The following is a 15,811-nucleotide window of genomic DNA, read 5'->3' as shown; positions in this document are numbered from 1 at the left end:
GCTCCAGGCTCAGCTGAGTCCCGTCTGGGTTTCTTTGTGCCTGGTGGGGACCCCATCCCACGGGCGCCTGGACTCACGAGGCCCAGCAGGGAACATGTGACCCGCAAACGCGGGCGGGGACGGGACGAGCCGCGGGCCGCAGCTGGTCAGGACTCAGCGGCCGGCGCGGTGACTCAGCAGCAGGGGCGGAGCGGGGCGGGAAGCCCCTTATAAGGCTCGGCTGCCACTGGGCCTGCGCCGAGCTCCGCCGCCGTCGACCACGCACGCAGTGTCGGTCCGCTCTGCTGTCCGCGCAGCAACCAGTGAGTCCGTGTCCTCTAGTCTCCAAGGGCTCCCAGGATGCTGTTGGCGCCGGGCCCGGGCTACCCGGGGACTCGGAGCTCCCAGCACCGGGCAGCTCCCACCCAGTGCCCGGAGTGGGACTCAGGGGTCTCAGGGCGTCCCCAGCGCGGAGCTGGGAGCCCTCAGGGGGCCCAGAGCCGGGACTGGCCCAGGGGAGGGGGCGGGTGCACTCTCCAAGTCCCCACTGGAGCGGACGGAGTGCATCCTCTCCACAGGACACGCAGGGATCTAACTGTCTTCTCTGCCCGCTCTAGTGCCGCCCTACACCATTGTCTACTTCCCGGTTCGAGGTAGGAATCTGTGGCTGCAGGGATGGGAGGTACAGGGTGGTATCTGCAGCCCCTGGCCCCTCGCCCACCTGCAAGAGGCCCCACCCACCCTTGCCTCTCCCTGTGGCTGCAAGGCCTGGCCTCCTTTGCCATGCCCAGGTCTCTCCCCAGTGTTCTGTGAATCAATAGGAGTCTCCTTTCCAGTGACCTCTCCCCTAGCTCCTTCCTCTGGTTCCCCTGAGGCTGGGTCTCTGGGCTGTCCCTCAACCCACCCACCCCCGTCCTGACCCCCACCCAGGGCGATGCGAGGCCATGCGCATGCTGCTGGCTGACCAGGGCCAGAGCTGGAAGGAGGAGGTGGTGACTCCGGATGCCTGGCAGCAGGGCTCTCTCAAGGCCTCCTGTGTGAGTGACCACACCTCTGTGGGAGCATGAGCTGGGCCTTAGAGGGGCTGCAACTAGGCCAAGTGGCAGCCAGGCTTGGTGGCCCTCACGGAATCATGTCATCCCCCAGGTGTATGGGCAGCTGCCCAAGTTCCAGGATGGGGACCTCAACCTGTACCAGTCCAATGCCATCTTGCGTCACTTGGGCCGCTCCTTGGGTGAGTCCTGAGGACCATGTGTGCCCTCCCAGCGTCTTCTTCCAGTCTGGAGTGGATGCAGTTGAGACATGCAGAGGCTGTGTCCTTTGCCCAGGGGCCTGCCCAGGCCCACCTCCCTCCTTGCCCTGGGCCAGGCTGCCTCTCAGGAGCTCTGAGCACCTGCAGTGTGTTAGGCTCAACTGTGCCTCCATCTGTGTCCCCTTCCCCTCCCAAGCCGAGGCCCACCGAGAGCCACATGCCTGTGTTGATCAGGCGCCACTCATGCTGTCTGCTCCCCTGACCCCCCAGGGCTCTATGGGAAGGACCAGCGGGAGGCAGCCTTAGTGGACATGGTGAATGATGGCGTGGAGGATCTTCGCTGCAAATATATCACCCTCATCTACACCAACTACGTGAGCCTGGGCACTGGGAGTAAAGGAAGAAAGGGGCTTCTAGTGTCCTGACCCCCCACCCTCATGTGGTTCTGGTTGATCCCTATGCCAGTCAGAGTGCCGAGGCTGGGTCAGGCTCAGTGCTGGGGCCCAGGGACCTTCATGGGCAACGCAGCCCTCACTCTCATTGCCCAGGGATGAGCCAGACAAGTAACAGTAGAGATGGCAGAGTGCAAGCCCAGGAGGCCTCTGGCAAGACATGGGTCCCCTGGCCTCTGCTGGGCCGGGGCTTCCTGGAGCAGCCTGAGGAGGAGGGTCTGTTGCCAGTTTCTGGAAGGAGATGCTGGCAGTTTTGATGGGCAAGGCATCTGGAGCATCAGGACCAGTTTAGCAGAGGCCGGGAGCATGCAGGCACTCACCAGTGTGTGTGCTGGAGCCTGAGGAGATAGAGGTGGGGGACAGCAGGCCAGGTCCTGAAGGCCTTGGGCTCTCCTGTGGGCAGTGGGACCACCAGTTCTAAGCAGGTTGTGTCTGCTTGGGAGATCTAGAAGAATCCTCCAGAGAAGCCAGCTGGGCAGCCTTTGCAGATCCCAGTGGGGAGAGGAAGGTGAACAGAGTGGAGAACTAGCTGAAGAGGAGGCACTTGGAGTAACCTGGGGAGCAGCCAGGCTCCCGTCTCTGGCCTGCCGACCGTGGGCAGCAGAGGGGGTGCATCTCGGGGGCAGCAGGGGCGTGGGTGCGGGTGTGGAGGATGATCGCAGCCCTGGCTTCCTCCTGCCAGGAGGCAGGCAAGGAGAACTACGTGAAGGCACTGCCCGGCCACCTGAAGCCTTTTGAGAACCTACTGTCCCAGAACCAGGGAGGCAAGGCCTTCATCATTGGGGACCAGGTGAGGATCTGGCCCTTCTGGGACACGGCCCCTTGTGAATGGAAACCGGCAGAACCATTCACACAGCCGAGTGGGGTAGTCCTGGGGGGGTGGGCTCCGCTCTCTGCCTCCATCCTCCCTGCCTGCTCTCACCAGCTGAGACCCACCTTCCCCGCAGATCTCCTTTGCCGACTACAACCTGCTGGACTTGCTGCTGATCCACCAGGTGCTGGCTCCCAGCTGCCTGGACGCCTTCCCCCTGCTCTCGGCCTATGTGGCGCGCCTGAGCGCCCGGCCCAAGCTCAAGGCTTTTCTGGCCTCCCCGGATCACGTCAACCGCACCATCAATGGCAATGGCAAGCAGTGAGGCTGCAGTGAGGGCTGCCAGGCCCTCCCAGAGGCGGGCTGCTTGCTCCCTTTACTTGAGACCAATAAAATTTCCAAGACAGATGCTGCAGCGTGAGCGTTGTTTTTTGGGCAGAGGGCTCTGGGACCCTCGCTTGTTGGGCTGGGAAAGGTACAGACTGGGGAAACTTGCATCCAAGGACCCAGAGTATCTTCCTGGAGCCTGCAACCCAGGCTGTTTACTGAAACAGGAAGCAAGAAAGACAGGAAATGAAAGTAAACAGGAGGCGAGTACTCACAGCCATCGTCCAGAGGACGCCACGGTCTAGTGGGGGGAACGTTCATGGATGTGATTTCTAGTCCCGCAGGTGCATGCTAGAGAGAGCTGAAGGGACTCAACAGCTGTGGGTGTTGTCCGCCTCGGCTGGGCTGGGGGGGCCTCCCTCCTGTGGGGGGCTCGCCTCGCTTCCTGGGGCCTTGGGACTTTGGTGCATCCTGGGCAACAAGCCACACTAGTGTCCCAGTCCAGCTTCTCCAGAGAAGTAGAGCAGTAAGCTGCTGTAGGGAGGCAGAATTTTTTCCTCTGACCTTTGGCTGGCACTGAGAATTACCCTGAGAGATCAACAGGAGGAAAGCGTCCGGGTTTAATTAGTAGAACTTGAACATGGCACGGGAACCCCAAAACACAGCTAGTGTTGAACACCTGTATACTGAGACAAAGAGCAGAAAATGTGATGGCCCAGTGGCTTGGGCTAGGGCAGTTAATTGCGTAGTGTCCATGAAGATAGGGTTAGTTTAAAAAGGATGGTTTGTACAGATTTTCCTCGGCCTCCGTATTCTGTCCTTGATGAGAATGGCACTGTCCTCTGTTTGTTGCTATAACAGAACAGCTGAGACTAATTTATAAAGGAAAGAGGTTTGTTCGGGTTCATAATCCTGAAATTCCAAGAGCATGGCACCAGCATCGTGGCCAGCTTCCTGCAGAGTGGGAAGTGGTCCTGGAGTGACCCATCCCTGCAAGAAAAAAAAAAAAAACCATGATGGTTCCACCCCCCGTGACCCAATACCTCTTAAAGGCCCCTGTACCTCTGGATACCATTATGTTGGAGATTGTTTGAACAGGAGTTTTGACGGGGACCAACAGCATTCAAGCCATAGCAGCATTATTCACAAGGGCATTTCATCCCTTGCTTTTAAGCAAAGGAAGGTCACAGAGTCACACACCTGCTGTATTTCAAGTCTAATTCCAAATACTCAGGATGCCAGAGGGGCATCTGTTGGGGTGGCACATCCGGAACTCCTTTTCCCACATCCTCCACTGTCCTAGGCTTACAAAGGTGGCCACAGAGAGGAGGATCAGGCTAGCAGCTGAGCAGTTGCAGAAGGAGAAAAGAACAGGTGAGAATCAACACCAGAGTCAAAGGGACTGCGTTTCCACAATGACTGACCGACCTCCGTCCCCGGGACAGAGCCACTGACCAAACGTCGGGCTTCATTCATCTGATGGAGAGAGATTATCTTGCCCTCTAAAATGTGCAGATTAGACTCTTTGCCCAGAGCAATCCAAACAGGAGCAGCGTGGGGCTATATGAGAGCCCCTCAGGTCACTGGAGGTATGCTCTTGAAGGGGACTGTGGATCCTGTCCCCTTCCTCTTTCTCGTTGCTTCCTGTCTCGTGATGTAAATGCTTTTGCTCTGCTCTGTATGCTTGTTTTGATGTGCTGCGTTGCCTTAGGCCCTAAGCAACAGGTCCTCCTGATCATGAACGGGACCTCTAAATCCATGAGCCAAAATATACCTCCTTTCTTTTTAAGTTAATTATGTCAGGTATTTGGTTATAGTGATGGGAAGCTGACTAACTCAGAGCCAATCTCTCAGGGAGGAGTTCACTCTGAGAGAGTGCTGAGCTCGTCAGAGGGCAGCGCTCCCTGTGACCGACTGAAATGCCTCCCATCGGGTGGATTTGGGGGAACACGTTCAGACTATAGCAGTTTGTAATAGGGCAGCAATTGTGTGCCCACTGGCAATAGGAGGACCACGGGATTCCCAGGTTGTGCCAACACCGTGGCAGACCAAAACACATCTGGAGCCGGCGTCAGTGGGGCAGTGTTTCCTTCTTCCAGTTCGATGGCTTTGTAGCTGGCGGATTATGCCTGCAATGTGTCATGGGGCAAAAGTATGGCCCAGCCAGTTGTTAGGTTTCCCTGGAACTTCCACCTTCAGGAGCCGTTACAACCCAGAAGGAAGTCAGGACAGGTATCCCAGAGGCCTCCGTGACTGGGGTGCCATGTCCCCAGCTGCCAGGCTCTCGGAGGGCGGCAGGGGAGCAGGATGTTAAGTGTTATGGGGACCCAGGTGATGAGGCTGGGTAGTGGGGCTCGTCATAGGTGGCCTGCCGTCGGGAAGAGCCGGGATGGGTCTTGTGAACCGGCAAGAGAGCTGACAGCCTGGGGACTTGCTTAAAAACATGGGGGGGGGGCTCTGGCCCTTTCTTCTCCTTTGTAATAAATTCCTAGAAGCCTCGTGTGAACTGTGAGAGGAACCTGGAAACTGCACCAACGAGAAGCGGCAGCCGACCCAACTAGGCTTCTCACTCAGCAATCCCATCGCTTTCTTTGCCTGGCTCCTGAGAATACCCATAAGTTCCCCCGGTGACCCTCCCAGAGGAGCGCCGGCCACTGTGACCTGGTGCTGACCCCAGTGAGGAATCACTGACTGCTCCAGCTCTTCAAAACCTAGAGGTGCCTGATTCACTGATCTGTCAGAAGTGAGTCCGGAAGAGCCACCCACCCACCCCACCACCTGGGCTCCAGGAGCCCTGAGCCTCAGCTTAGATCCCCAGCCCCCACCCTCACCCTCGCTCTCTCTGCACATTTGCAGGTTGTCAACGACAGCTTGAGTGACATTCTCCAGGTCTGAGCACCCGTGTGTGTGTGTGTGTGTGTGTGTGTGTGTGTGTGTGTGTGGTGTGTGTGATGTGGGTTGAACCCAGGGCCCTGTGCATGCGAGGCAAGCACTCTACCAACTGAGCTGTATCCCCAGCCCCTGAGCATTTTTGATCTGGACTGAAGTTATAGAAATTGGGCTGGGTCAGGCCTGGGGATCTGGATCAGTTGGTAAAGTGCTTTCCTCTCGTAGGCACAAGGCCCTGGGTTCTAATCCCCAGCACCACAAAAAAAGAAAAGAAAAGAAAGAAAGAAAGAAATTGGGCTTGTCCCGTGGTAGGAGCTGAGGGAGGAGTGGGTGCCTGATCAGGTTGGAGAGAAACTTAACTGGGCCTTGTGTAGCTACCTGGTGGGTGAGTTTCCAGGAAGACAGAAAATGATGGTTTTGTTTAAATCGAGGGAGTCCTAAGACTCTGTCTCAGAACCTATGCTTCTCTAGGAGAGAGGGTGAATCTTACAAAAAGCAATTTAGAATTTTACTGGCCACAAGGGGTGGGTTTTAACTTAAAGTTGCTCATCTATGGGTTCCATGGAGGAGGGGAGGAGGGTCTTTCAAACCTCTCAGAGTCCACAGGGTGGTTCTGGCTTTTTGGCAGGCAGAGGCTTTAAGCTCTTTCTTTCTCTGTCCTAGGTGGGGGGTGGGCCCTTTAAGAGGTGGGGCTTAGTGGGAAGTCCAAACTGGCAGCTGGCCTCCTGGAGTGAGGACAGCAAGTCAAGCCCTCTCTTTTTTTTTTTTTTTTAGCTTTCGGGGAACACAACATCTTTGTTTCAACATCTTTGTTTATGTGGTGTTGAGGATTGAACCTGGGCCACACGCATGCCAGGCGAGCACACTTCTGCTCACTTGAGCCACATCCCCAGCCCAAGTCAAACCCTCTTGAAAGCCTCCACTCTCTGGCTTCCTGTTTTGAAAAGTGCTCCCTTCCTTTCTCACATGTTCCTGTCATCTGCCCTGGGACCCTCATCCCATCCTGCATCGTGCATTTGAACTTTGAACCTCAAACTGTGAGCTTTATTTTATAAGGTTAGCTTGCCTCAGGTATTTTGTGATAGCAAAACAAAGACAGAGGCCCTAAGAAATTTTCTGGCCATCTGTTCCCTCCCTGGGGATATTTCCCCCCAAGACCATCTGGCCAGTGGGATAACTGCAGGGTAATCCTGGGTGGAAGAACACCCCTTGCCAGTGAGTGCTTCTTGCTGGGGATGGAACCCAGGGCCTTGCACACTCCAGGCAAGTGTTCTGCCCATGAGCTGCATCGTCAGCACTATTTTTTTTTACCTCAATATAGAAGTCCTTCTGATTCAAAGGGTCCACTGAGGCCACTGCCGAGCGGGAGCTTCAAGGCTTTTATTCCAGGGGTGATGCTGCCCATCACAAGAAGCCTTTTCAAAGAAACACCAGGAGGGAACTTTCCAGGCTTAGGAAGAATCTGTAGCATGGCCACAAGAAGTTTCCCCAAAGCAGGTGCAGAGATCCAGCCTCCATGATCCCAGACTTTTTTTCTTTTTTTCTTTGCAAGAAAGCAAAGTCCTTGGTTGTCACAGGTGGTGAGAAAAGTGTTTGTGAAACAGTGGGATCCTGCACGGAGGCACCAGGTGGGCCACAGGGACGGTGAGGGTGGAGATGAGGAAACCCTCCCTGGGGCCTCTTATCAGGACAAACTCCCAGAGAGTCAAACAAAGAAAGCGCCTTGTGTCCCTCAGACCTTTGTTCCCTGTGTGTTCTGCCGGCAGCCCCACACCAGCCAAGACTTGTGTCCCCCTGCCTGGCAGAGGCCAGACGGAAGATTCTCACTGTCACAAAGCCAAGATGTAAAATAAGACGGGTGAAGAGGTTGTCCGGATCGGTTTTCCCGGGAATGGCAGAAAGTCTGCACAGAGGCCGGCCTGGCAGGGGACGTGACCTGCCTGGCCACGAGGGGGTAACAGGCACAGGACCCACATCTGGGTTCCAGCTGTCCCCCTCCTCCTCACCCCCAGTGACGGGAAGGACAGAGACTGGAGAAGGCAGTGACCATCTCTGGGAGGAAAAGGGGCAACAGAAACAAGAACAGTCCTGACAGACTCCGGCGGGGGGTCTCCCCAAGACCCAGCTCACCCAGAGGTTGGAAGGGAAGGAGACCAGGGGAGACTCTTGCTGGGCTCCAGCTGGGCCTGGCGCAGAGGCCTGGGAGCAGGCCGGGCGGAGCACCCCCCCCTCCCGCTGGCTTCTGTCAGGAGTCTCCACTTCAGCAGCCTGGAGCCAGCCAGGTCCCAGCCTGGGAACCCCTTCTCCTTGTTAGAAACCAGGGGACCCCGGAATTTCCCTCTACTTTGTTCCCCTTCTCCTCTGGCTAGGCCTGAGAACTCAATCAACAGGAGCCAGACCAGCCCGAGAGCCTTAAATTGACTTCATCCAAACTTCCCAAGGCGCAGGAGGCTCGTGGGGATGAGAAGACCAAAGACAGGGCCAGAGTAGCTAATTGTGAAAACGGAGGAGGCTGAGCGGCTTGGGAGGTGGGTAACTGGGTGGAGAAGAGGCTAGGGAGAGGGGGTGGGTTTAATGAGGTTCGTAGGTGGATCTCCCTTGGCCTCCCTCTTGCATCCTTGCTGGTGGGAATGAGGTTTTCCTTCTGTAGAGGGAGGGAGGGCAGCGTCCACGGGGGAATTTCACCTCCTGCTTTGAAGTCAAGGAAGGACGGTCAGAATGATCCAGTACCTGTTGTCTTTTGAGTGTCTAACTCAATATACTCAATACGCCAGAGTGGCATATTCTGGAGCGGCATGTTCTTAATGCTTTCTGTATACACACACATGCATATGAAGTAATCTATTATAAGGTATGCTCATGGGATCATGGAGGCCAAGAAGTTCCATGACCGGCCATCTGCAAGCTGGAGAACCAAAACCCTAGAGCCAGAGCGCTTTCCCCAGACTCTCAGGGGGTCGGACAATGCGTGCCCACTTTGGAGAGGGCTGCTGCTGTACTTCAGCCCACCCATTCAGATGCCAGTCTCCTCCAAAATCACCCTCGCAGACACACCCAGAAGTCACATTTAATCAGCTATCTGGGCATCCCGTTGCACAGCCAAGCTGACACATGAAATCAACCATCACCGTGGACGGTCCAGTGGGTCTCCCACCTTGTCTCCTATCCAGTTTGTGGAAGGAAGGACTGGAGCAAAAAGATGAACCCACAGGCTGGGGTTGTGGCTCGCCTAGCACGTGTGAGGCACTGGGTTTGATCCTCAGCACCACATAAAAATAAACAAGTGAAATAAAGGTGTTGTGTCCAACTACAACTAAAAAATAAATATTAAAAAAAAAAAAGATGAACCCGGCTTGGTAACTGGGGAAGGGGCGTCCGTAGGGACAGAGGAGCCGGGCGAAGCAGAGGCCTGGGGTAGGCGCAGGGAAGGGCAGGAGGGACCAGCCGGACAGCACTCCCAAGAACAGCCAGAGGAGCAACGCCGTGGTAGGCCCTTGGCCAAGACACCTCTCCAGGGAGCTGTGCCCTGGCCAGAGCGTGCCATTAACCCGGGGGACACCCCCATACAGGAGCCCTGAGGGACTCCAACCGCCGTCCCTCCATTTCCAAGAAAACTTATCCTCATGAGTTGAGCCTTTGGAGGAAATGTCACTGTAGGGTGGAGGGGAGGCATTTGTGTCCTGGCTGCCATCTTCTGCCCTGGTGCCCTGTGACGGGCGGGCCCTGAGGCAGATTCCATGTCCAGAGGCTGAGCTCTGGGACATTCAAGGTGTCAAACAGGCTGGCTTCCGCATCAGGGCGGGTGCCTGGACAGCTCGGGGAGCCTGGGACACAGAGCAGCTGAGGGCAGCCCCCAGGGGCTGGGAAACTGGGCAGTGGCTGCAGTGGAATTCCCAGACGGAGGCCTTTGGATTCAGGATGTGCAGGTCAAAGGTTAAAAGTGTAAAAGTGCACCCACCCTTGCCAGGGGCTGAGGTGCAGCGGGCAATTCCAGAGCCTGGAGAGGCTGAGGCCGAAGAATGGCAAGACTGAGGCCAGACGCAACCATTTAGTGAGACTTTCAGCCACTTATGGAGCCGGGCACTGTGTGCGAGGAATCCCGGCTCTGACCCACCTCGCACCGTGAGACTGGAGATGTCTCAGATGGTGGTGACTTTGCCAGCCTGGGTCCCCAGTGAAGATGACATGGAGAGGGCCCCTACTAACGTGTAATGGACACGTGGTATGACTGAGAAATGCCCCTGACCTGGTGCACTGCTGCCTTCTGAAGCTGTTTGCTACTGCAGCGTGACCAGACAGACCCTCGATGCTCTGCTCTGGGCTCAGGCGGAGGGGATCCGGTCAACCCCATCTGCTTTCAGAGTTGATCAGAGAAGGAGATGAGAGAGAGAGCGAGAGCTGTGACTCTGGTGTAGTCCCCTCAAGACGCAGCCCCTTCTGCTCCCCCAAGGTCCTTTCAGTGATGGGGAAGTGACAGAATCTGATCTGGAGGGGGAGGGCCCAGGAAGGCACTGGTGGAGAGGAAGCTGAGGGTCCCAGCTGGGGCAGCAGCCTGGAGGGAGGAGCAGGCCTGGGGTGCCCGATCCCTGAGCTGTGGGCATGACTGGTGCCATTCCTGGGCCACTGGGGACAGCAAGGGGTGGCCCTGGAGCTGCCCCTTCTGACGGGTTGGAGATGGCTTGAGTGGGTCCCCCAGGGATTCATGGCTCCATGTGGCCGTGTGAGACGAGATGGAAGTGGCAGCTGTGCCCTGGGAAGGAATGAATCCTGCTCTCACAGAGCCGGTGAGTTCCCACCAGGACGGGCAGTTCACAAGAGCAGCACTGGCCCCTGCGGCTCGCTGGCTTCCTGCCTCACCACGTGACCTCCGCTCCCCCTCCGCCACTGACAGGCTCAGACCTCAGCAGGGTTGAGCAGAAGCCACCCAGGGCTCGGGGACCTGCAGAATGGTGACCTAAATAAAGTCTCTTTTTAAATCACCCAGCCTCAGGTATTTTTTAAATAGCAACAGAAAATAGACTTAAGACGCGGCCCAAGAAAGGATCCCACAGTCGCACACTCTGCTTCCCAACGCCCCACCCCGCCCCTGGGAACTTTTGACCGGCTGTGCAACTTCTTCCAACCACAGCTCCGTCATTTCCCTCCAGTCTGCTTCTAGTTGCCCTCTGAAATATTCACAAGGACCAACCGACCGAGAACAGGCTCGGGCTACTTACCCAAGCTTGCTCTACAGGGCACCAGCCGCTGTGGCTCGTGTTTGCGGGGATTCAAAGGCAGCAGGGAATGAGAATGGTTTTCAGTGGACACAGGGAAGGAAGGCTGGGGCATGTCCTGATGGAGGGAGCTGCTCCAGGGAGCTGGGGGAGCCCAACTCGAAGCAGATGCCCCACTATACTCCTGGCTTTCGCTGGGAGGTCTTAAGTTAAAAGCAGAGACAAAAACTAGCCCAGTGTCAGTTATCACCCAAGTCCTGGGGCCTGGGGCTGATCATCGCAGTTGTCTTTGGCGGATGGTCAGGGAGGGAGCCGTCTCACTGCGGCTGGCCTCTGGCAGGCTGGTGTAGATGGGGGTTGGTGTCCTGGACTTGGTAGCTGCCAGTTGCAGGCTTGGGCTCTTTTCCCATGTGGTCGGCCATTGTCCATCTGCACATTCACAGTCATTTCTCTGGAGACCAGTGACCCCACCGTGCCACCTGGAAGTCCTTGCTCAGGTGTCTGGAACTTGAGTGGAGAACCATCCCACAGTGGACCGCGGGCGCCCACAGGCTCTTCCCAGGGAGGAACAACTCCTGACTGGTTTCTGGGCTCTTGGGGAGACTGGACACTTGATCACAGGCATCAGGGAAAGCTGATCAGGAGCTGCTCACCAGAACACTGAGACAGGAGCCCAGAGAGCCCAAGAGCAGGGTCTGCTGGCCTCTATGGGGGCCCTGATCCTAGCAGGCCCTGGAAACTGGGACTCGGCCAAGTGCCCACACCTGCCACACCTGGGTTGAAAGGGCAGTGCCTATGACCAGGTCACTAGGGACTAAAGCCCAGGAGCTTGGGCCCTGCATAGAACAGCAGGCTGGCTCTAGCAAAGATGGCAGCCTGAGTGACCCTGGAGAAGGAAGCTCTTCAAGTGGCACCCTTCCCTGTCCACCTTGCCAGGAAAGAGAAAAGGCCAAGGTCAGCGTCCACAGATCCAGCCAGACACCAGCCTGGGAGATGGCATCAATTAGGGTTGTTGGTGAAAATGTTTGAGGGAGGGGTTGGGGTGGGCCAGGAGGGCAGTTATGGGCAGGAATGCTGGCCCAGAGGCCCTGCTTCAGAACAGAGCTCCTAACAATCAGGGGAGCGCAGGACTCCCCAGATGGCTGTCTCTGAATCCCCCTTCCTGAGCCTGTAACAAAATTAGCTTCAAACACCACCTCGTGCTCGCATCTCTCATCTGTGGGTCAGGAACGCCGCCGGCTGTGCCATCTGCACTGGCCCCACCCTCCAGCCTGCTTCCGGAACATGGCACTTGCCCCCGGGCTCCTACCTTCTGGACTGACATCCGGATGCCCAGAGGCCAGGTGTGTATGTATCCAACCTGCCCTGCATCAGGGAAAGCTGATCAGGAGCCGCCCACCAGAACACTGAGACCCAAGCCCAGTGAGCCCATTAGCAGGGTCTGCTGGCAGAAGGTCCCGGTCAGCTTCCTGCAAATTCCCAGGGCATCAGATATCAATGGACCACCAAGATTGCCAGAAATTTGAGAGAAAGCTCTAACATGAAAGGAAAAGGTAGCAAACAGAAGGCACTCAGAGAAGAGAGAGGTCCTATGGGATGCTCTTGTGAGCGTGCAAGCGCACACACAACTTCAAATGAACTTTAATCCTTATCTTCAGGGATTTTATATTTTTAAAAAATTTTTTTAGTTGTTGATTTTATTTATTTACATGCGGTGCTGAGAATTGAACCCAGTGCCTCACTTATGCCAGGCAGGTGTGCTACCCAACCCCAGCCGCTCTGCAGGGGAATTTTAAAAAAGAGAGCAAGAGATTAAGAGAAGGAGGCTGTCGAAAGGAGCCCTGGAGAAAAAGAAGGCGTTCTTGGGAATTAAAAATAGGAGAGCAGAAATGAAAAATCTCAGGAGATGAAGTTGAAGGAAATGCAAAAATAGAAGAAAAGATAAAAGGTAAGAAAGATGGAGTATGACTTGAGGAGGTGCAGGGAGAGGCCGGGAGAAGGCAGAAAACCAAACAGCAGGGAGGAAATGATCCAATGAATAATACAGTTCCGCCTCCCAGCCTGAGGAACAGGAGCTTCCGGAATGAGAAGCACCATGAATGGAAAAGAACCCAAGACTGATCAGAAGCACATTGTGAAATTCCAGAGACGGGAATAAGACGAAGACTCTGCATCCTTCCAGAGAGATAAACAAACTGACCACGCGTGTCCAGGGAGAAGGAATTTGGAATTGCATCACTTTCTCATGGATTTTTAAATATGTCCACAAACACTTGGATAGCACTGCCCCTCTGTGCCTCCCGGGAAGCCGGCCAGCCTTTGTGTCCTCTCAGGGTGAACCGTGCAGTGGAATGCTGGGGGTGGGGAGTTCCAGGCTTGGCGGTTTCTGTGACATTCATCCAGGGGAGAGGGGAGAGAGAGACAGAGACACGCAAAGCGCAAAGCATCTCCAGCTGCTCTCCCAGCCCAGGTGACAGGTGCCAGCCAGGTGACCAGGATGCCCTCAAAGTGACCCCATGCAGCTGTTATCTGACTGACCACTGGGGGCCCTGGGTGAGAATTGCCTGGTTAAGCCCAGATTCATTGTCCTTGGAAGGGACAGAGGGGACCAACAGGGTGACCTGAAGCTCCAGATCTTCATTCTTATGGTTTTTTGTTTTGTTTTGTTTTGTTTTAAGAGAGTGAGAGAGGAGAGAGAGAGAGAGAGAGAGAGAGAGAGAGAGAGAGAGAGAGAGAATTTTTAATATTTATTTTTTAGTTCTCGGCGGACACAACATCTTTGTTGGTGTGTGGTGCTGAGGATCGAACCCGGGCCGCACGCATGCCAGGCGAGCGCGCTACCGCTTGAGCCACATCCCCAGCCCCAATTCTTATGTTCTCATGAAAGAAAACTTAACGTCAGACACGAAAAGTCAAGAGAACTTTATCACGAATGAAGGTAAAGTAAGGCTCAAGCATGAAGCCCTCTCAAGAGGGAATGGAGGACCACAGAGAAAACAGGGCTGCTTCCTCGTTCATCAGGTTGTCGTTTGCCTTGAGAGCTGGGGTTCACCTCCTGCACCCTCTGACAATCTAGTGTTCAGCTGCTCCTTGACGTTGGGCAGGGGAGGTTTGGATCCCCGTTGGCCCTTTCCAGAACCGTCTCCTTGACCATCCTGTCCAGGGAGGCTTCGTCTACAAGTCCATCCCATGTTAATGTGGATATTGGGGTCAGCGGCTGGGCAAAATTTATCTTAGTGCACCTGAGCTACTAAGAAATTTCTCTTTTGAAATATGCTGAGAAACCCGTGGCCAGGAATCCTAACTTTGCAATGACTCCTACAGACCCTGTGGGGAGTAGTTCCCATTGATCCTCTTTTCTTGAGGTGTTTCTTTTTATTCATTTACTTACTTACTTAGTGTGTGTGTGTGTGTGTGTGTGTGTGTGTGTGTGTGTGGTACTGGGGATTGAACCCAGGGCACTGTGCACTCGAGGCAAGCACTCTACCAATTGAGCTGTATCCCCACCCTCTTGACATATTTCTTACTGGGCTCCCTTGGTTTCCCCCTGTCTACCTGCAGGTTTGTGAGCCTGTGGTTGTGGTATAGGTTATTCGATTATTCATTTGCCTTAAAAGTCATTTAAAGAAACCTGTGACCTTGCTCACTGCTCATCACTGACTACTACCTACACGTGGGGTAGAGAGAGAGTGGTGACACACACCTGCTTGCAGCTGCCCAGGTCTGGAAGTGACACACTCTGCTTCTGCTGCCCCATGTGGCAAGGGGGCTGGGAAACAGTTTTGCTCTTTGCCCAAGAAAAAGAAGAGAGCTTGTAATGTCCATCCAGTCCCCGCCACACACACGACAGCCCACGTAGACCCAGGAGCTTGGGGTGCGATGGCAGAGGCATCTAAGTAGAGTCCTGTGTCATTTGACAGGGGGACATTGTCTGAGAAATGCACCCCTAGGGGATTTTGTCATTGTGCTAACATCATAGAACCTACTTAGGGGACCACCGGCATCCGTGCCATCTGTCATTGACTGAAGAGTCATTCTGTAGCACGGGGCTGTAAGTTTGAAGAGTCATTTAATGGTATTAATAAAACCCACTCGCTGTATGAAGGACGTTACTGGTCCTTGCCTCACACTGTATATAATAAACTCCAAGTAGATCAGCAGTTCTTGACCTCCCAGGGGCAGTTTTGTCCCCCAGAAGGCATCTGGCAATGTCCGCAGACAGTTCTGTTGTCACAATGGATGCTGCTGGCCCTGGGAATGCCCCTCAGCTCCTGCACCTACAGGATGGCTGCTCCCAACAAGGAACCATCCCGTGGCCAACGTGCACAGCAGCAGGGCTGGGGAAGCCTGTGGCGCACCTGCCTGGGAAAGAGAAGAGTCAAACACAGAAGGAAGTTAAGTGTGCCTACGACCTTAGGTGTGGGGCGAATTTCTTTACAAAAGCCCCAGAGTGAATGAACATGACTGCATCGCAGCTGAGAGTCCCCTGTGCCAAGATCACTGCTGTGCATCAGGTTATCCGCGATTACCAGCGAGACCAGAGAGACCTTGGCATTGACTGACAGGAGGCATTGCAGCCTCTGATGGAGGAGGAAGGCCTGTGGTTTCCAGCAGTGGGGCGGATGTTCTCACCCATCTGTCACAATCCCCCAAAGCCATGAAGACCAAGAAAGAGCCACTACACACCTCCCCAAAGTGGGGACACACAAAGCAACTACAAGATGAGTTTCTGTTACCAAATCACATCGCCCGGCGTTCACACACCAATCGCTAACAGGGAGACAGGGCTTCCTGCAGGGAAAACAGGGAGGGCACTGTCCTTCCAACTGCTCTTGGGACATTCTCCATGACGACCACAGATCAGGCCTTGAAGAGAGTTTTAGAACAT

General features: G+C 55.2%; 1 protein-coding gene across 1 annotated transcript; it reads left to right on the top strand.

Annotated features, from left to right (window-relative positions):
- Positions 1–207: 207 nt before the first annotated feature.
- Gstp1 (glutathione S-transferase pi 1) lies at positions 208–2,902 on the top strand. Its single transcript, XM_026396474.2, has 7 exons — positions 208–302; positions 597–632; positions 910–1,016; positions 1,126–1,213; positions 1,502–1,605; positions 2,366–2,473; positions 2,631–2,902. Coding segments are annotated over exons 1-7 (633 nt in total). The 5' UTR covers positions 208–301; the 3' UTR covers positions 2,820–2,902.
- Positions 2,903–15,811: the final 12,909 nt, after the last annotated feature.

This window comes from Urocitellus parryii, chromosome 4 (genome assembly GCF_045843805.1).
Source record: "Urocitellus parryii isolate mUroPar1 chromosome 4, mUroPar1.hap1, whole genome shotgun sequence".
NCBI classification, from domain to species: Eukaryota; Metazoa; Chordata; class Mammalia; order Rodentia; family Sciuridae; genus Urocitellus; species Urocitellus parryii.
Note: the sequence above shows the minus strand (reverse complement) of the source record. Positions and strands in the feature narration are given on the sequence as shown.

Bases quoted from the DNA above. Each gene is read 5' to 3' on its own strand.
- Gstp1 (XM_026396474.2), top strand. The intron at 1,017-1,125 runs GTGAGTGACCAC...GTCATCCCCCAG, and splicing joins GCTCTCTCAAGGCCTCCTGT to GTGTATGGGCAGCTGCCCAA. The intron at 1,606-2,365 runs GTGAGCCTGGGC...TCCTCCTGCCAG, and splicing joins CCCTCATCTACACCAACTAC to GAGGCAGGCAAGGAGAACTA.